We start from the raw sequence: 22,515 nt of genomic DNA, 5'->3' as shown, positions 1-22,515 counted from the left end.
TAGTTTTCCCATTTGAATTTTATCTTTAGTTTATCTTCGGTAATCGAGGCGGCGTAATTAAATATCTTGAGTATATCACATTATGAATTTGGTAAAGTCTTCCTCAAAAACCTCAAAAAGTACCGTCGTGGTACCACGAGCACTCTTCTTGAAGTGTAATTTGCTCATGTACGGTCAAACCTATTATTTTTCTTTCTCTTTCACGCAGTATCTTCCCCATTCTTAAGAGGCTTTCCTTCTAGATTTATTATCAGCGAAGCTGAATTCTAAGCTTTCCTGCACTTCAACGATTTTAGTTGTGTTTGAGCATTAAATCAGGGGCGACCCCATTTGAGTGAAAGGCAGCATCTCTTTCCCCTCACTCACGTGGTCTTCCTCGCTTGCTTCGTGGCGGCTCCTTTCTGCCAGGCGCCTTCGCTAATGTCGTGCATCGTCATCCTTTCCCCCGAGTGCCGTATAGAAGTTATAATGCCTCTTCAGGAGTTGGAGCTTTGCTCCTCTTGCTTTTATTCGTTGAACTTTTAAACTCCGGAGTTTCCATTTCCCCCTTAGTGTTTATAAGTTCTCTGGGTATTTCAGAGGCTCGCCATGACTATTTGGCAGGCTTGTCACTGTATTTGATGATGTCTTTTCTTTGCCATCTGTTTTCCTGGTGGCGTGAGTGTGTATAGCTTTAGAAATTATATATGTTTTTACGTCACTTACACTATGACGCAAGAGAATGAGAAAGTTCCAGTTTCCTGAGGAGCAGAATCTTCGAGTCAGAGGGGTGAGAGAATGGAGAGGGGCATCTAAAGAAGAATGATACTCCGAAAAAAAAACAAAATTCATATATTGTTTGGAACTGCACATCCACTGACACTGAAATTTAGAGTTGAAATTTTTAGGATGTAGTTGCCTGTCAAAACAATTTATAATCTTCTCCCTGAGGTTCCCATAAAAAAAGGATCTATTTCTCTAACTTTACCAAGGGATTATATTTATTTAATAAGCTTTGTTATTTCAGGCAATGGTTTGCAGCTATTTTTTCTCTTTTTTACTGAATCTACACCGTTTATCAATTGGCAGTTTTACACTAAAAGTTTGAAAGTTAAAGCAAAACACTTTCCATTTCTTCCATCATTAAGGCTGGTAGGTATTATTAACAAAAACAGAAGATTTCAACAAAATAAGAGGAGGACAAGGATAAAATGGTAACAATATACTTGATTAGGTAATTAACAAGAGAGTATAATGACACAAAAAGCAAAGAACAAAGGAGATATTTCAAATAATCAAATAACTAAGAACCAGAATAATGATAATTATAAAGGCAACAGAAAACTTAGACGATTAAATAATTACGAATCGCAATACTATCCAGAGCAAAAGGTAAATTAAAAATCAAAATGATCACACGCCATGATGCATTAAGATACAAATAATCTGTTAAAATCAAAATCTTAACTAAATAACTTCAAAATACGAGGACATCAGGATGATGTTTGCTAGATCATATATACACACCCATCACGACAAGAGTATCGAAAAAGAAAATGACTTACATATTGCTCCTGTTGCAACTGGAACGTTTGAACCTACAACGTTTCTTATCGATATAGATTTAACAAACCCAGGTAAAAATCTTCTTGAGCAACATCCATTTTACAGGAACAAGGGCGTTGGGTCTGGTATGATACATGTACCATGCGCTACCGGGGTCTAAGCGATGTCAGGCAGGGCAGCCGATCGAGACTACGGTCTACCCCAAAGCCAAATCAAAAAGTCCTTCAAAAGAAGGCATCGTGCTTACCCCATACAAAAATGGGAGAAAAGCACGTTAAAAGTAAAAGAAAAAGATTGAATGAATCACTGAGACTATGGACTGGAATCTGGATACGTTTGAAACTTGCTCTATACTTTTCCTTAATCTTGAAAATCTGTTCCCAGCAACGTTCAGCTTTAGGAGTTGTGCGGTCTGGCAAGAAACTCGAGTGAGTTTGTGCAGTTCTTCTCCCAGTGGCAGTCACAAATCGGCGACGAAACGGGCATGGAGGGGCGCGATTGAATGGCAGCTATTATTACATCTCTCCTTGGAATGAAGATCCGTTGACATCTGTTACTTTGACAAAATATGTGAGCGGGGTATAAGGAGAGTTGCCCCACAAAAGACCTGTCACTCATGGTGACACTGTCAAGTCTGTCCTGACCTTGTTCTGACTCTCAGCTTGACTGAGGAGTTCAAGTTATTGGTTTATATTAAGCTGGCCTTGTGCTGTCATGTGTGGTAAGGTTTTGAAGGGGATAAGAGGCCTGCTCTGGACCTTTGGACCCTGCTTTAACCAAAAGAGATTAGGAGTTCAGCTCTTGTTTTGGATTAAACTAGATTTATGCTTGCATGGGTTCCTGCTCTTATAACAGCTCGGAACATGAGGATTTCAGCTGCTGCGTGTTTTTTCATCTTTTTGGAATGGGAATATTCTAAAAGGAATCTCGCTTGAGAATGGTCCTGCCCTGTCAGGATGCCAATAGCCTTGACCTCCACGAGGCCATAGTTTCCTTTCCCAGGGCGACAAAATGTCTGACGCCTGCCGTCATCGGTCATACGTGAAGCGTTGTCAAGTGGAGTCGTCTTTAGGAAATGTATCCACACATTTTTATCATATAGACCCTGAGTGTGCTGAAATGAATCTCGTTGTGTGGGTCTTGTTTTCGAAGACTTCCACACCTACGGAGAGTAACAGCTTTTACGTCCAAGAGCGGAGATGTGGGCAGTATTAATAGAAAACTAAAGCAAGTATTTCACCCAACTGGGACTTCAGTCCCCAATCAATTATTTTCCAAACGGGCTGCAACAAAGAGAGAGAGAGAGAGAGAGAGAGAGAGAGAGAGAGAGAGAGAGAGAGAGAGAGAGAGAGAGACCCGGGACTTGTCCTGAGAAAAACATCTGACATTGGGTCATGCGAAAAGAGAATGAATCCAAAACAGTTAATTCAGATTTGCATATGTTTGCATGAGTTTCTGTTCCTCATAATTGCTGAAGAAAAGAGAAGGACTGATTATTTTGATCAGTGATTCACCAAAAGCTTGAAAATGAGAAAAATGCCATATATGTGATAATATTCATTTTATATTTTATTATGGATCGTGAGAAACCATTTATATATATTTATGTATATATACATATATACATATGTTTACACACACACATATATATATATATTATATATATATATATATATATATATATATATATATATATATATATATATATATATATATATATATATATATATATATATATATATATATATATATATATATATATATATATATATATATATATATATATATATATATATATATATATATACATTTGACTTTCCGCTGAAATATAGAGTAACCCTAAGACTTCCTCCCACCTGCAGCATCGGCAGAAGAGAGGTTTTGAATATTCATTTTCAAGCGAATGCATCGCAGTAGTGAAGCAGATTCGGTCGCTTTGATATTGGAAGGAGAGAGAGAGAGAGAGTGAGTTCGGAATTTCATTATATATTCTCTAAGCGAACCCCATGATCACTCATGAAACTCTTGAAATTAGGAAGCGCCTGGATACAGTATTGACCTCTCTCTCTCTCTCTCTCTCTCTCTCTCTCTCTCTCTCTCTCTCTCTTCTCTCTCTCTCTCTCTCTCCATCCGTTCGATTACTCCCATTATGTTGGACTCCATCCTTTTCCGTTATAAACACCAAAAGGAAACGATTTATTTTGTAATGGAGCCCGTCTCTCTCTCTCTCTCTCTCTCTCTCTCTCTCTCTCTCTCTCTCTCTCTCTCTCTCTCTCGGGGAGTATTATTATGCTGGCGTCTATTCCTTTTTGTAATTTCTGTATCAAAAGCTAGATTATTTTTTCCTCAGTATTCTTTATTATGATATCAGATCCTGATGAACTCTTCTGCTCGTCGTTACAACAAGCAAATGTAATCAAATCTAATATTGTGAAATGAAGCGAATATGATAAGAGAAGAATTACCTGCAGAAAGGAAAGTGGAGATTTGAATTGAAGAATATATTATTATTATTATTATTATTATTATTATTATTATTATTATTATTATTATTATTATTATTATTATTATTATTATTATTATAACAGGCAGAAAAATTCCATTTCAAATGAGAATGTAGCCTCGATGTTTTGTTCAAGGAAATCGTGGATGTTTTTCGTTTCTGTGTTCGTAAACAAACTTTTGAATAACCATATCACCTTTATGCGAGGTAGACTTCAACAGAGAGGTATTTTACTCTCTGATATGTTTACTTGCTGAAGGGATTTAATTTTAATTTGTGAACTTATGTGCCCTGCCTTTGCTTATATATATATATATATATATATATATATATATATATATATATATATATATATATATATATATATATATATATATATCACATTAACCGTCTTCCCTAAGACTTGGTGGGCCCAGAAGCATAAAATGAAGATCACTGCCACATTCATACTTATAACACTATTTCCGAAAAACTTCCAAAACATAGCTGTATCTTATGCCTACCCAGAGGGCTCATCAGCAGTGCATCTGATACCGTGACACACACTGCACCAGCCAAGTCTTACACTTATTGTCTGGATTTTTAGTTCCCTCTTTCCAACACCCTTCATCTCCCCATTTATTTCCATTCGTTTCAAATAACTGACCCATCTCAAAACAACCTGACCCGTCCTTTCACATATTGAAGCCCTTTGATAACTTTTACTAATCTCTTCATTTCTTACGCTTTCCGTTCTCATACCCCTTGTATAACACAGTTTATCTCTGCAGCTTCACTTTTTTTATTATTATTCTTTCGCATTTAGCATCTGCACCTCGCTTCCACAGAGAAGAGCTGTCTCAAGTATCAGTATTTCAACGTTGGGTTACATAAACAGTATTAGTTTCCTCCCCATTGCACTCATCCTGTCACTTTCCGTGCTTTACCTATTCACTGGCGCAACTGGTCGTTCATCCTGCTATCATTCAGGATATTTATTCTCTCCCTCCAATGAGACACCCAGTTTTGATTGGGAGGGGGGTTTGAGGCCAAGATTTTGAAACGTCCTTGGGTCAGTTTTCTGCAAACTCCATCGTTTCCTTGTTGACCTAAGCAGTGAATTATGTACCGGGTGGTCAGTCGACCATGTTGGGTCACAGACTAAGTGGAGAATTGCTTGGGCTAAGCAGCCACATCCCCCCATAAAGACTTGCAGAGAACTGGAGGTGAAGAACATGTGGAGCTACCCATCTGAGGGAAAAGGCATGTATGATCTACTTTATATATATATATATATATATATATATATATATATATATATATATTATATATATATATATATATAAATATATATGTACCATATGTATATATATGTAAATATATACATTTATATAAATATATATATGCATTATGTGTTATATATGCATTGGATTGTAATAAAAAATTAGGGAATGGGTGTAACTACATTAATCTATTTTTTATTTACGCATAAGAAGCTTTGACGTACAAAGATAACTTGTAACAAACTTTAAAAAGTAGTTAAATTTCAATTACTCAAATGTAAACAAGTTTTTTTATGTGACTTACCTAAAGTTAACTGACACATTTCGGTACATTCATCCACAGAAATGAATCCAACAGTTTTGAAACCAAATAAAATGAGATGTGTTCCTGTTTCTTTTTATTTTGCAAACCCAAGCAGGCCTATTTTCGTTTACTCAGACAGGGAAAGAATCCTGCTTTTCCCAAACTTATTAACACAAGAGTAAACCAACGTGTTTTGTTTTAATGTGGATCGCGTAAAGATAGCTAAACAAACAGTGTTTTCATTTAATTTAGGCAGTGTTAAGCAGAATTATTCTTTTTAGTTTAGACAAAGGGAACAAATGTATTTCTTTTGGAGATGGAGACCAGTAGCAAACAAACTCATTTTGTGGTTGTTATCATCATCATCATCGTCATCATCATCATCATCATCATCATCATCATCATCATCATCATCATCAGCTCTGTCATTGCCACCACTACCAACATTACCTTCATCATCTTTGCAGGGGTGAAACAAGTCTACTTGATATTAGCTTTTCCATGAAACCAAAGATACCTGTGGTGTATATACATATATGTGTATGTGTGTATGTATATATGTGTGTGTATATATATATATATTATATATATATATATATATATATATATATATATATATATACAGTATATATTTAAGAAGGCATAGATCGATGATAATTTAACACAATGAGAGCTCGTTCACAGTTTTTTTTTTATTTATTTATTTATTTTATTTTTTTTTTTTTTTGACATCGGACCGCACCGTAATTGTCTATTTATAATACGTTCACTTTAGTCAGAACTATATTCATATGTATGTCAGCAGTTATTTACCACCGCATTTATCACAAAATACCTTGTTATTGTACGGTCTTTGAGACCTTTGATTCTGAGATATCCAACCAAACAACGGAAAAAATGCTGTACATTTTTGCACGGCATGGCATGAAGTAGGATCAGTATGGAATGCCCAGCGTTTCTGACCGAAAAGAGAGAGACTCTCTTACCCGCGCGTCATCAGAGCAGGAGTTCATACTGTATTGTTTTTGCTTTAAATTTCAAATGGTATTTAATGGCAAATAGAGCATGAAGTGTCTGCATAAAGTATTGGCAGTCTGGCTGTTAGCGTTGGTGGCATAAATTATTGAACCTATTTGAACAACGAATGTATTACTAACAACATTTATGTTTTGAAACTGCTAGCACAGAGTCGATGTCGATGGTTACGTTTATTTTTGTATGGGTGCAAGAATACGATTACGCTATTGGCATGCGGCCTCTATGCGGGTATTATTGTAATGATTGTTTTCATGCGTTTTTTGTGTGAGGGAGCATCATAAGTGAAGTCGACGGGTAAAACACATACACACACACACACATATACATATATGTATATATATACATACATATATTTATACATACACACACACACACGTATATATGAAATGTGTTTCTAACACCCCTTTTCCCTTTTTGAAGGAATAATTTCAGATGGTGTTATACTTCCGGTTTTGCGTGAGCAATTATTTTAGGGTAAAGTTTCAAACAACATCCGTTACCCACACTAGGATAAATATAAATATATATATATATATATATATATATATATATATATATATATATATATATATATATATATATATATATATATATATATATATATATATATTATATATATATATATATATATATATATATATATATATATATATATATATATATATATATACATATATATATATATTCTTGTCATCAGTTTCATAGTTTTTATATAAATTTAAATAAATTCTCACAAATGATATCAGCTTCAGTGACTAGTTGTCGCGATGCCAGAGAACATTAAATCAATCAATCAGCCGTGTCCGCATGTATGCAAAGCGTGATACGTGTGAATATTTGTACGATCCTTTTATCAGAAGATTCACCACATCATAAGAGCTTCTTTCAGTAAATCGCTTCCGGTCATTATTAGAATGTTGTTGTTCTTGTTGACGTTCAGTATTGATGATGCGCGCTGAGAATATTGTTCAAAGTCTTAACTGACATTTTGCCAGTCAACAGTTGCCGCCTATACGCTGAGTTTCTCCTCAGTTGTTTTCTATTAGTTAAAATCTTGTCTCTGAATATTATTGTTTAGTTTCCCTGTTGGAGATGGCCGTCTACTCTTCTGAAAAACTGAACGCCAAAAGTGGATTCTGTACTAAATTTCCAATTTTTTCTGTACCTTTAACTAAAATTAAATAAGTTGATCAGTCACTTCTCAGTCAGTTCCCACAATTATTTTTAAAAATTACGTACTTCATCTCTGTATGGCATGCAGATTTTCTGTTAGTTCAGATTTTTACAGGAAACTATCCAAGGTAGAATTGATAAAATAGTTTATTGTATTTCCTTACTAAAAATTTTACTTTCATTTTCGAGGAAGTCAACCGTTATCATTTTAAAACCACAGGGAAATATTTTGCTAGGTCCAAACTTTCCTGGCTAATTGTCAGCCGGACTAAGTTGCCGCTTCCCCGAGTCTTTGTAGTAGCAAAAAAAAAAAAAAAGGCAGGGAATGATCTACCAAAAAGCTAAAAGCTCAGGAAACGAAAAATCGGGAAGTATTCGAGAAGCGTTAAGGGAGGAAAAAGCGAAAAAATTTCCCCATGGTAATTTTCAACTGTGGACATAAAGAAGGCATTTTGGCTGGAACTCGCCGACGCAGAGAATAACGTAAATGCTGTATCGATTGGTCATTTCCCCCATTGCAGGGTAAACGTTAGAGAAAGTTGGGTGAAAGCCTCAAAGAATTTGGGTGAATAGAAAGTCTCATAACAGTACATTACGGTTTTCGCCACTTAAGGAGACTCGGTTGGCTTTGATGGGTTTTGAAGTCAGGGTTTTGATACTTTCTCTCGCTCCCTTTCTCTCTCTCTCGGTCTCAGATACACACATCAAATAAGAAATTATTTTTTTCTTCTCTCTCTCTCTCTTAGTCTACTCCCTGTAGTGGAAGGAGCCTTTTATCCTAGCTGAATCCGGTGATATGAGATAATGTTCCTTCTCTTCAAAGGGGAAAATTTTGTTGGATCTATATATCAGGCTCCAGTGTTTTGCATATCTACTGATTTTCTATGTTTTCATTTATGCTATTTTCCTTGTACTTTATTTTTTTTTAATATGGCGTGGCTACTCTATAGTACTTTTACAGTATAATCGAAGAAAGCATTTTCGAAATGTCTGTGAGAGAACAAACGCACTCTGTCTTATTCATCGTGATATGGTCATAGTTACCATTACTGGAATAAATCTTTTTTTTCCTTCACCATTTAGCATGTTGGTTGACAAGAAATTAAAAGATGATATAAAAACTGGGACCTTTTGAGAGCGTTAATTACATGATTTCCACAAAAACAACAGCGCAGAATTTTTGGCAGCACGATTTACAGCTGCGGTTTCAAAATGAGAATCTCGGATCTAGCGAGCACTTGTGTGGGAGGTTCATGTGCCATAAAGTTCTTTTGCCAAGTCACAAAAAAATAAAAAAAAGAAATTACAAGAATTGCCATGTTACGCCGCGAATTTTTATAACAACGCCTACGGACCCTTCTACCGCTTCATGAATAAAAGACTTTGTGCACTATTTTGGTATAAGCCGCTGGAACTTGGAATTTCATACAAACGTTGTCCGTTTTTCGGAAAGTGCAACTATCCTCGTTATTAATTTTTAGCCGTTTCCCCCCGTTTCTCCTTTGACAGCCGTTCATGAAAGAGTTGGAACAGAAAATCTTGCAGTGGCCTTTTTTTTTTACCGTATCCCTGTTATTAGTGAGTTAGACTCTTGTCCGTCTTTTCTTTTATTATCATTCAGTATTCTTTTTCCTTCGTAATTTCAGATCATGCTGATTTCGCCAATGTTGTCCAATCCCAGTAATTTACCTTGCCGTTAGCTAAAATGGCCACAGAAAACCCCTCGGGCGGATTTAGTATATTTTGGATCACATTTTAAATCAATTAAGAAATAATTACCTCCAGTAGAGAAGGTAGGAGTAGGTTATTTTTCGCTCGTGAATTTGTGTGTAAGTAAGAGCGGGCGTGCACGTGCGTGTTATCAGGATATTCCAAGATCAAGGGAATTAACGATATTTTGCAATGAAAACCATCTCACCCATTACTGAAGATCTCGTTTTAATGCTTCGAAGCATATGTGTGTTATCCTTACAAATTGTATGTTTATTGCACATTGATAATTAATTCATGCATTCATTGCCTGAGGCTTAATCTTGCTTCACTGCTTTTGAAGCCCTGGAATATGGAAAATGAAAAATTCGTGGTTGTCGAAGTACAGCATGCTTCGTTTTCTTTATAAGTGTCTCAACATTCAACTTTGAATTTCACTCTTATAGGTTTATATTTGTGCATTTTAATAAAACAGATTATTGCATAATTTGTATGCGTGCATAAGGATTCATTCTCTTCGGGCTCTTATGAAATATACACAGTAATACCTCTTTGATATGTGGACACAGAAAAACCTAGCCTAGACCAAACATGCGTTCCCGGTTATATACCTAACCACATCTTGTGTAGACATTCATACTTTTACAAACGTATTCGTACAGACAGACGGACACCTGCTCTCGGTTGGAATTTGTGCCTTCGCATAGTATCTCCATTTTGGCGTGGTGGACCTGTTGCAGCAGGTTCAAACCCTCCAGTGTTTGCTTCCTTTTCCGACGGGTTTGGGCGTTATGTTCTTCAGTTCAAACCCTACATCTCATCTTAACGTACGTTAAACATAACTGTTGGGCAGTCCCTTATTGGGGGTGGGTTCCGTTCTCAGCTAGCACTTTGCTGGCCCGCAGTTCAATCTCCGACCATCCAATGAAAAATAAGAAATTTGTTTCTGGTGATGAAATTCATTTCTCACTATAATGTGATTTCAGATTCACAATAAACTGTATGTCCATTGCTAGGTAACCAGATGGTGGTTCATAGCACGTAAAACAAATCAATCCTTCGGGCAGCCCTAGGTGCTGTTAGTCCAGCTCAGTGATCTGGTTAAACTAAAGAATACTTTGAAACTTTGTTTAGAGCACAGGGAACCTAGTGGAAGGGTGACTGTATGTATGTATGCGTGACAATAATGGCTGTCTCCTGATCCTTGAGAGACATATGTATTATATAGGAATGGATCTTTGAGAATTTGTTAATGGCTAAGGAATTTCAAGCTTTGTCAGCGAAAAGATTTTCTCTAAGATCTGCTGATTTCTCTTTTGTCAAGGGCCTCGTCTCTCTTGTTTTTACATTTATTATTTTACCCATTACTATCGAGATCTTTTTTACAAAGTCGCCAATTTTCTCCTATGATTGTGAATTCGAGTGTCGGGTTATTACATCATTTATCCTCCTCACTTATCTATTTGTCTTGAGGCCCTAAAGGTATTTGTTGTTTCAAAAAAATTTTCTTTACGTCGTATGAGAACCTTATTATTACTTTCTTTTTTCTTGACACGTTCTAGTTTTTTTCATTTAATCAACCGTTTTATATTTGTTTACATAACTAGTGCCTTTGCACTTGCATCTGCGTGTTATTGAATGTTACAAGAACATTAATTTCGCTTCCCTTAACTCATTTCCAATACTCTCATTTCATCATAAGCCTCATGAACAAACCTCGCTGGAAGACAGCCCCAACACATATTTGTGACGCTCACTGTTTCCACCCGTATCTCGCATTGCTGTCCTGATACACGGTTAGGTATTATTCCTGTTCCCCTAACAAGCGAACATAATTATGTGAGCGAAGGAGCACTGTGGTAGGTGTGTGTGTGTGGTGGAGATAAATTACCAGCTTTGACCCTCCATGGACGCATTGTCCTAGCCATAGCACTCACGACCAATATAAACCCACTGAGGTTCGACAAGGAGTTGATGACACATTCTCGGGAGAAGAGCTGCGCCCAGATGGGAGAAGAGACGTGAAGAGAAGGAGCGTTCTCCCTTACAATGCCGAAGGAAGAATTCTGCGGCCAGTTTTCATGAGATTTCTTCGCTTGGATTTTGTTTACCCTTTATGTTGTCACTCGGTGATACGCGCGCAAAGGTACCTTATGCTTATATTATTAATTCATGTATAGTTGTTTACAATAATCGCAAATCTTGCCGCTTTGCCTAATATTTTTGCGAGAGTTTGATTCCTGTGGTTGTCAATAAAATAATGAAATAATTGTTACGAAAATCTTAAAATATGGTGTTATTTATATAAATATATATACACATATATATGTATATAAAATTGTGTATGTCTTCTTTTTCTGTGACTGTATAGTTGAGTTTATATTTCCTACTCAGTGAAACATGCAGATGTATAAAAGTGCCTTTATGTACCTTGCTATTATTGTACGTATAAACTGAGCTCGTTTTCAAATAAATTATATCATAAAATGTAGTTTTAGTTATTTATGGGTTTTGTCTGTTAGAATAAAAAGTAAACGTAATTATATTTGCCGTTTTGAGCATTAGATAATAGTATTTTAATAATAAAGTCCTTACTCATAACAATTTTAATTCTCTACTCTACAAAAAATGAAAGCAGATTAATGTGTACGTGAACATTTCCTTAGTAAATGAGAAACCTGAAACATGATGTGTCCGCGAGCAGGATACGAGAAAATTTCAACAATTTTGTTCACTCGCTTAACTTCGAATGTAGGTAATATATGTATGCAATTATGTATGAAATAATTAATAAATGCAAATTTCTTGTACTTCAGTTGTATTTCATTCAATCAGCTAGAGAATTTGACATGGTCCTGATTAAAGTTAGTGGTACATGAGATTTCATGTGGCTAATGAAACAAGTGAATGTCGCCGTTAAACTTGCTTTGGACGGTACGGCATCCAAGTGACTTAGATATTATTGCCTTAATGATATTTCTACTAAAATATCCCCGTATTACTAGACTGTTGCTTTTGCAGTTTCGTAAACTGCGTTACAGTAATATTAGGACGCTCAGTTCCGCAGCATTTGGACAAACTGTCGCAATGCCATTCCCTTCAGTAACGTTGAAACTTACGCCTCAGGTTTGCCGAGACTATCACTTCAGTGATATCGAAACTAAGGCTTGGCAAAACTTTGAATCACATCGCAGCAGTGGCAGTACCCTCCTTTGATGTGAATGATGTTAGGGCGCCCAGGAGTGAGTCTGTGATCGTGGTTATAAAGAGCGGCAACAATGCAGGAGAGCCCTTGGGGAAATATGCGGAGACACAATCTTGACGAGAGCATTCTCTCTCTCTCTCTCTCTCTCTCTCTCTCTCTCTCTCTCTCTCTCTCTTCCTTCCTTCCACATAACACCATTTCATCCCATCCCTTGCGGAGCCTGGTCTGTACTCTCCAGGGTGTCACTTGTCTCCGTAATATTCCCTCAGTCTAAAAAGGAAATTCTTGATGGGGGAAGAAGTGAAACGGGAGGAAAAAACAGAGAAACAAATGGATCCCTATCGACTAATGGAATTCAAAAGAAAATGGTTCCTTTGAGTTTCTTCTTTCTTTTTTTTTTGTGGCTGCGGGTAACATTGTTTTCTTTGGCATTTTAATCGCTATGCGAGCAAGTGGACTGTGTTTATAAAAGTATGAAAGATTCGAAGAATAATTTAAGAGTAGAGATTTCTCGTTAGCTTAACCTGAACTAGCTGAACTCTCATATATTAAGGATTTATAATGGCTGAGAAATTAATGTGTGTGTAAGAAAATCTCTCATACACACACGAACGCGCGCGCACACACACACACACATACACATACACAACAACACAACACAACCTTTGTTACACTTCTTACCCTTTTGTTCCTCTTGGTATCGATGTTTCGTTATGGAAAGGAGACTCAGAATAGACTTAATTCCTTTGAGAGCCAAAGATCTGTAGCTCTTTCATAAGCTCTCTTATTCACCTGGATACAGCAATACGGCCTGACTTTCAGCCTACACCGTATAGTTGGAGTATGTAAGAAAACAAGCTTAAATCTACGCTCAGAATAGGTAAAACACAGCTGTAGTTCAACTTCAATTTCTGTTTATGCCAACATATTCACTCGTTGTTAGTTTACTGAGCTGTGAATCGAAATATTAAGCTAAAATCGCCCAAACAGAAATTATTCTTGAGTATTAGCGGTCTTTGGTTCGCCTGTGGGAATTATACGCGCGAGCAGATGCTAACAATTGCAGTGAATATAGCACGAACGTTATATTTTCTGAACCTGAGCACTTTTATTCTTGTTTACTTGCAACTTTCCGCAAACAGCTTCATATTTTTGGAAAAGACGAGGGAGACAGATCAAAGTATTGTTGGAAATGCATATATGATAAGGATACAGTGATAAATACATTTTTGATGAATAACTCTTTCAGGGTAAAGCGATGAAGGTAATTTGAAATGACAAATGAAAAGGAAATTGTATACCGTCAGAGCGTTTTAATCATTAGAAACTGCAAACGGATAATGGGGTGTTTTTTACATCGTCGCATTGATGCTTGTATGAAAGGTAAAATAACTCCCGTTTGAAACATATCAGATGTACGGTTGATACATGTCTGCGGATACAGTGGCATTGTGCCTGCTTTGTACACGTTTTTATTTTACACACACACACACACGAAAAAGTACACGGACACACACACGCATATATATATGCTTTAGCCTTAGGGGAGCTGTTAATCAGCTCAGTGGTCTGGTAAAACTAAGGTATACTTATGTCTGGGTATGTTGATTGCGAATAGGAGGAGAAGTGGAAGCTGGTTATAGGAATTGTTTCCCCTAGTATATGTGAAGTAAGAAGGATTGAATGAATGTAAAATTTATAGGTAACGTCTAAGATTAAATTGGCAAAAGGGTTAGCATTGGCTAGTTGTACTCTACAGCAGCCTCAGCCCTTAATGTTGGATGGCCCAAGAGTGGAAAAGAAGAAATCAGTCGCTAACATTCTCACCCTTTAAGTAGTGAATCTAGGATGAACAGCTGTGCAGAAAACGCTACAATATCAGCCCCAAATTATACGCACTTTTCACCAACCTATCGTCGTCCGTTTTCTCCACATGACCAAACCAGTCAGTAGTGTGCGTTACTACTTGGACATTGTTGCCCAAGAAATGCCAATGGCTGGTGATGTTAGCGCACTGAGGTCTAAGGTGCAAGAATGCCTTGTGGGCATTAGGGTCGGGGTAGGGGTTGAGGATCCCTTGTTGAGAGGAATTGGTGTACAAGTTAGATGAAGCTCATCCATTAATCCAGTATGAATCCCACTGTTATACACTTGTAGGATGTCTGCAAGTAAAGTAATCTGCATTCTACCCTAATGGGTTGGTTTAGAAGTCATCTAAAAGCTGGGGGCATGTTTCTGGCTCACATATCCAGTACCCTCGCTGCCAAAAGCCAAAGAAGGAACACACGCACACACACACACACATATATATGTGTGTGTGTGTGTTATACTCACTGAAGAGTAAATCATCTTTCATCTCATTCATTCAGAATTCCACAATTTTTTGCTCTGAGTTTTATGATGGGTCATATACGACGCATTTTGTTCCTTTTCCAATTATGTTTGTTTTTTTTGCACTCTTGTATTCATAACAAATTGACGGCTGATCACAAAGGCCTTTTTGTATTCCCCTTTCCGTATGAAAATGATGGTTCATATATTTATGGTTATATGTTGGTAATGCCTTGTCTTTATTAAAACTACGTAATTTTCATTTAAAGTAAGAAATTAGTAAGGCGTAGAGAGAAAGGAGTTTTATCTTTTGGTTCACGAAAGCAAACATACCTGGTAAATTTAGCTTGCGTCTATTCAAGCGCTCTCTCTCTCTCTCTCTCTCTCTCTCTCTCTCTCTCTCTCTCTCTCTCTCTCTCTCTCTCTCTCTCTCTCTCGTGTTTTTGTTTTGTATTCGCGTAATGACTTGAAATCAACAGTCGCTGGTATATTATTAATCAGTATTTCATGTCGTGGTTTCCATTTCTCATGAATTAAAGGGGTTTTTCGTTATTGGTATCTTCTCATTAATTTTGGGGGTATTTAATTCGATTTTCTTATTCCAGTTACTGATTTTTTTTTCAGATAATGGGGTGCTTTCAGAGGTTCAATACACAGAGTTTATCCTGTTACACAAAAGGCCTGTCGCGCAGGAACAGACTATACCAGAATTATTATATTATCCTCAGTCTCGCATCCGAGTTTGTCTCCGAAAACGAGCAAACGTTATAGGTTTAGTTTGTTTCGCCAGCACATTATTTTCTTAGGCCTAACTCCGCGTATAGACATAATGTAAGGTCCATTAGTAATATCTGTGCACGAAAAACTGACAATTTTCACATTTCCTCGAATCCCAGTCTTTTGATATATCCTCGACCTTACAAATGGGCGGATGAAAAAATAAAAATGTGTGTGTGTGTGAGAGAGAGAGAGAGAGAGAGAGAGAGAGAGAGAGAGATTCCTACAAAATATATTGGAAGTTATTGTTTTTTAGTCATTCTGTTATGAGAGTAAGGAATTATAATTTCCCCTCATTATAGAAAATACGTTACACTTAATATCGCATAAAGAGCGATGTCATTCATAAACATCCAGGTATGCCCCCGTGAAAGGTAAAACGTTTCATAATAGGCAATTGAGGGAATTCTTTTGAGGGGTTGAGTACATCTCAAGAAAAAAAGTAATCTTTTCAGTAAATAAGCATATCCCTGCAGTCTATATTTCTTTTAATTAACTTTGTACTGGTATTTTAGCCTTTGAAGTACCTAAGTACTTTCTGCTGAATGTTTTTTGTAATTTTTTTTGTGGATATTTGAATGCTATAGTCAATATTTCATTTTATTTTGAACCAGGGGATATATATATATATATATATATATATATATATATATATATATATATATATATATATATATATATATATATATATTATTGTGTGTATGTGCGTGTGAGTTTGTGTGCTTATACAAAACGTATGTTTATATGTACAAATGTGTATGTATCTTTGAGCGTTATGTAGTAACGAACTTTATCCGGACAAGAGCGTTTTTTTCTTGGTTGCAGTTTTATAATCGTATCGTATTCCGAATACCCAGCCACCATTCCGTAAGTGCCCGTTCCATTGTCTACGCAGTAACGTCCTTGGGCAACAAACGGGTATTACCAATTAGCATTCGGAATGTTCTGTTATATCCCCATAAAGATTCAGATGAGTATGTCCAACCGAGAGACGTGACTTCAGATTTCCGGATTTTGTGTGTTTTTTTTTTTTTTATCTTTCTTAAAATCTGGGAGAAATTGAAACCGTCTATGGGATGAATTCCGAGTAAAGTATCATGTATTGAAAGCGTTGTAAAATTGAATTAGTGGGCATAATTAAGAGATATTTTAGTCTTTGTGTTACAACAAAGTATGCCCACTTGTTTTGAAGTTTCGGCAAAAGGCGATAAAATGTAAGCTGAATGAGAAGAATATACACCTCAGGCAGTCTTTGTTAAGCACGGCATAAATTGAAGTACTATTTTTGGTTCTTTTCGCTTGTCTTTTTTTTCACTCTATAGCCCTCGTCTCATAAGATACTAGCATGAGGTTCAGAGAACTTTTATCGTGCATTCAGTCATTAATTATCAAGCTAGACTCGGCTATTGATCATTCTCTTGCTTCAACGTACTCTCTTGTATAAAAAAGAAAACGCTTTGATTATTTTTCATTCTATAGGCTATATATACTCTCTCTCTCTCTCTCTCTCTCTCTCTCTCTCTCTCTCTCTCTCTCTCTCTCTCTCGTATTATTCCAGTCTTTTCTCCCCTTTGTATGGATTTTCGTATTGTTTATTCTAATCTCTTATAATTCCCAGAAATAAGGGTTAGTCTTTTCGCATTTGACACAGTACAGGCAAGGATAATCTGAAGTAAGAAAGAAGGGGATTGTTCTAGTCAGCGAAACAATGTTTCCTCTGTTTTCAAATCCCTCCCTTTTACTGTTTCTGTGGACCTTTTCTGCCATAGCCTCGTATCTCTCTCTCTCTCTCTCTCTCTCTCTCTCTCTCTCTCTCTCTCTCTCTCTCTCTCTCTTTCTCTCTCTCTCTCTCTCTCTCTCTCTCTCTCTCTCTCTCTCTATATATATATATATATATATATATATATATATATATATATATATATATATATATATATATATTATGTATATATAAATATAGAAAAAGAAAGAGGAGAGTTCTATCGACTTTTTTTTAGATGTAGATTTCATGTAATTCAAATGATCAAATGTGCTCCCCTATTTTTGGAATACTCTAATATTTGTTGTGTCTCGCCAGGGTCAGTGACCTTTCCTTACCTTTCCAGATTCTCAAATAAGTACTATAAGGTATCCTCGGCGTACCTTCAGGTTGCATAATGGACTGAGTGGTACTTGAACTCTTACTACGAATGGAAAGAACATCATTGGGTATTTTATCATCTAGATTCAGAGCCTTTTGTGATAAACTAGAAGTTATAAGGCAGTAGGGTTTATTGATGTTGACTATATATACATATGTATATATTTGTATATATATAATATATATTATGTATATATAAATTATATTATATATATATATATATATATATATATATATATATATATATATATATATATATATATATATATATATATATATATTTCTCTCGATATTTAATTTCCAACAGTAAACATATCAGGCCTTAATTCTCCCAAGCAGATTTCTGTGTATTCCCGTCATACGCATAAATATGAGAGAAACGCGAAACTTGGCGAACATTTTCGTGAATAAGCGTAATCTAAATCCATCTGAAATGTGGCAGATCAGGATGCAAATGTTAACACGAGACGGAGGCCAGAGAATAAACTTTCGGCAGCATGTTTTGTAGTGTTGACAAGTGCAGCAACATTGACGGGTGTTTGTTCTGGCACTCTCCTCTGTTTGATGTTAGAATATGCTATTAAAGCTAATTCCGACTCTCGTGCTACCTGGCTCACGTTTCGGGTGTTTCTGGTGCACTGCTTGGGCAAAAAGAGTAGTGTTCGGGAATTTATTGTCCCTATGCCATTTTATTTACCCTCGCGGAGTTATGTAGTTCATTCTCATTCCTTCTAAGCGGACAATAATAAAATAAGACTTTTTTGATATCTCTGCGCATAGATTTCTTTTCTTCTGTCGGTGCCTTTTTGTATCTTTTCATATCCTTGATTTTTCTTTTGATTATGCCTCGTGGATTTAATAAAAATGACAGTAAATCTGACAGTTGAAATAGGCGTTGACATGTACGAAAGATTTTTAAACCAGAGACTAAGTCAGTGTTGTAACGCTGTTGGACATAAGAAGTTTTTGCTGAGCGATTGGTCTCTTCTTCCCCAGGGAAGACATTCTCGCTTTTGTTAAAGGAAAGGGCCGGGTTTTGTTTGACCTCTCGGGTTGCTTTTATTTTACACGGATGTCTTTTCTTTATTCATAAGTATTTCTTTATACAGAATATTTTTCGATTAGGCATTTTTTCCTTCTTGTGGTGTTAATACGTACGTTCATCCCTTAAAGGTAATTTTTTTTTTCTTCGGCTGGCAAATTTTATCCTTTCTGAAGTTCAGAAATAAAGTAAAATCAAAACCACATTGTCACAAATCATCAACGAAAACCAAACTCCATCATCATCACGTTCATATAGATATGTTTACGTCGCTTTTGCGTTTCAAACCTCGAAAAGCGTCTGCGATTCCCCAAGATACTTCCAAGTTTCATTTTATTGTGAGTAGTGTTTCGTGATCTTACTCATTTCTGTTTTATGAATATATCCATTAATCATCCCAGTTCAAATATTTCCTTTATGAATAGTTCTGTCCTTGTAATCCATGTTAATAGTTTTAAAGTTGATATATGTATAATATCCATAATTTTACGGCGGTCATTCACATTTACCAATTTGATTTGCAGCGACCCATTTTTGCGACCTCTATCTATTCAGTTTCATAACATTCACCACAGATTATTATGCATATCATAATATGTTTTATAACTACACTAGATATTAAAAGTCTGTTACTTGGCATTAAATGTATCCAAATATATTTTGTATTGCACTGAGTCACTTCACGTTTGAATGAGCATGGCACTGGTGAAAGATTGAAATGACAGTCAGTCATTGTATTTATCAAGAACTTGACTAGCACTGGGTATTTGATACAGTATTGAATAGTCTTATTCTGCCTCCTTCCTTCCCACCACATATTTTAACCGTTGTCTCTCTGTCCACCAATGCACTGACACGGACTCCTTTTCGCAGACTGCGGTGGCTGCAACATGAAGTTCTCGCACCCGTTGTACTACAGGATGCACTGTTCTGTCTTCCACGATCCTAATTACTCTCTCACCATCCGCAAGTACCACTGCAAGGTAACTAACGAGTACTGTCGCACACTATTCATCCCATGGTAAGGTCTCTTTCAGGATCTGTTCAGAACGTTACGTGAATTCTGTTACGGTAAGCTTAGGGAGTAAGTAACATTCGCTGGCAGAATTTCATAACGAGGTCGGATCGAGAATATCATTGAGGTAAGATTACAAATGCATAAAATTTTCAGATACGCTATTCCAGGCTAAGGTATGTACATGTTTAATGGAAATTTATAAAATTTTCAGCAGCGCTGCTTCGTGGTAAGGTTTCTGGATGCATAATATCCTCTGTTCTCTCATGCTCCCATTGTAAAATCTCTGTTCTGGTCTGCTGGAAAGAGCGTGAGCTTTCCTGTATTTCGGTAAGTTTAGAGAAATATGATATTTCACGAATACTAGTCCATATAAATATTCCTGTCGGAACCAGTTAGGACGGTTTTGAGAGTTCCAGTACAGGGATGTTTGTTAAAAAGTCTACGTTTCTTTCGTAAAAGATTTAAATTACTCTTTTCTCTTTTCTGGTAAGATTTCAAACGTGCGGGATTCTATTTCAATAAGTTTATTGATATAAAGTGCACTCTTTTTATATTCTTAATATATGTGGTTTCACTATGCTGGTAAACTTGAAACACTGAAACTGTAAGTTTAGGAAAGTACGGTGTGCCTAATATCTTTGGAAAATTCCAACGTCTGGGAAACCTAAGGAAGCACGTTGGAATTTGAGTGCTCTGTTATGATGATTTTGGAGAATTTTAGAATTTCCATGCTAATAACGGTAACAAAGTGCAGAGCTATTCTAAAGAGCTCTTTCTCTTCAGTAAGTCGAGAAGAGTATGGAATATCCTGTTCAGACTAAGTTTGGAAAATATTGTTTTTTCTCTCTAAATGAGCCAAAGAAATGTGAACAGCGCCGCATCCCTTTAATATAAAAATTGTACAGAAGTCCGTCTGCTGTCAAGAATTTAGGATTTTCCACGTGCAGGTAATTTTTATTTGGTTTCATATGCCAACAATATAATAGGACACTGTCGACGGCATGTTAAAAACATGATTTTCACTTGTTCTGTAAGCAAAGAAATTGCAGTGATTACTCTTAGGACAGACTTACGGGTCCAGCCTGCCTACATGAAATACTCTTGTAATTTTGGAATATACGGTGTCCCTCTTAATATCGTAAAAATAGCTTTTTTATTCATTAAGTTTGGTTTTTTTTAAATACTCGTCAATAAACCGAAAGACTAAAGTCTTCAGGGGAAATGTATAAATATTTCGATAAGTATTTGAGACTTGTGGCGACTTCAGAAAAAAGGAGGTATCTTTCTGGAATAAGCTTGGCAAAAGTCGCTGTGATATTCTTACTGCTAAAGTTCATCTTTTGATAAATGTCATAAGAATTGAAGAGTTTTCTCTTTGAGAAGTGTATGAAAATATAGCAGTCTTCATAATCTCGAATGCTTTAATGTGTATATAAAGTTAGAAAACCTTTCTGTTGGTCAGCATAGTGGAAATATTGGATTATTAGTTTTTACTTAATATTATGCAATAGTCGAATTGTTTTTGTCCTCATATGTTAGAAGTTTAAAGAATGTTTTCAGATAATTGAAAGTACGCCGATTCTCCCGTTTCAAAAATACAATGGATGGTATGTGTTGTAAACTATGCTAACTATATAAAAAAATTACTTCATTTACCACGGAAGAAAAACGGAGAAAGCCTTATTGCATTAAAGAGAACATTTCTGGGTTGCTACGAAGCACGAGTTATTTTATTTTTCCTTATTATTGCCTCACGTATTCACAGTTTTCCTGTTATTGCTATTTATGTATCCTGAATACTTTAAGAATTTTCTAACACGTTTGCATAAAACTGAACGTTGTTTCAATAACAAAAAATGTAAACACCGGCCACCTATGTTTTCGTATAATTTTCAGATTTTTCGAAGACAATAGAGATTTCGTTTTTTTTTTATTCTCAGTTCAGTATGAAGTATTTTAAATCATTTCCCAAAATAAGTACAAAATTTTATTTCATATTCCATCAGTACTTCAAATAGCTCAAGGACATATTCGCTGTTTACTATGAAATATGTAGTTTCTCTCGTTACCTTTCTGTACGTACCATTTATTGTTTACCTTATTCCACGAAAGGAATTTTTGTGTGAGCTGAATCATGTATAAAGGTTCAATATCTAGTAACCATAGAATTATATGAGCCAGCAGTCATTTTTTGCATGTCAGTGAGTATGCAACGAAATCCCTAAAACCATGCAGTATAGTTTTACCGGTGATGCTGATGAAATGCCCACGGTTATAAATGCAATTGATGAACCATACACGATTGTGATAGGATCAAGTAGACAGTCTCATTGAAAGCGCAAATGAGATTCATCTATGCCCATCGTCCTTCAGGCAAAGTGATTCGGATCAATAAGAGATTACTTTGTCCATCCCCAGTTCATTTCGTTTGTAGTATTGCAGTGGACGGAGTCTGACTTGTTCGGTC

General features: G+C 36.1%; 1 protein-coding gene across 4 annotated transcripts in view; it reads left to right on the top strand.

Annotated features, from left to right (window-relative positions):
• Positions 1-22,515, top strand: part of LOC136844392 (uncharacterized) — a 464,343-nt gene that overhangs the window by 403,272 nt on the left and 38,556 nt on the right. For all 4 annotated transcript variants that reach the window (XM_067113510.1, XM_067113509.1, XM_067113511.1 and 1 more), the window contains exon 7: positions 19,904-20,013. In XM_067113510.1, the coding sequence (XP_066969611.1) occupies positions 19,904-20,013 (110 nt within the window). The remainder of the gene's footprint in view (positions 1-19,903; positions 20,014-22,515) is intronic.

This window comes from Macrobrachium rosenbergii, chromosome 12 (assembly GCF_040412425.1).
Source record: "Macrobrachium rosenbergii isolate ZJJX-2024 chromosome 12, ASM4041242v1, whole genome shotgun sequence".
NCBI lineage: Eukaryota > Metazoa > Arthropoda > Malacostraca > Decapoda > Palaemonidae > Macrobrachium > Macrobrachium rosenbergii.
This window is presented reverse-complemented; position numbering and strand designations above follow the sequence as displayed.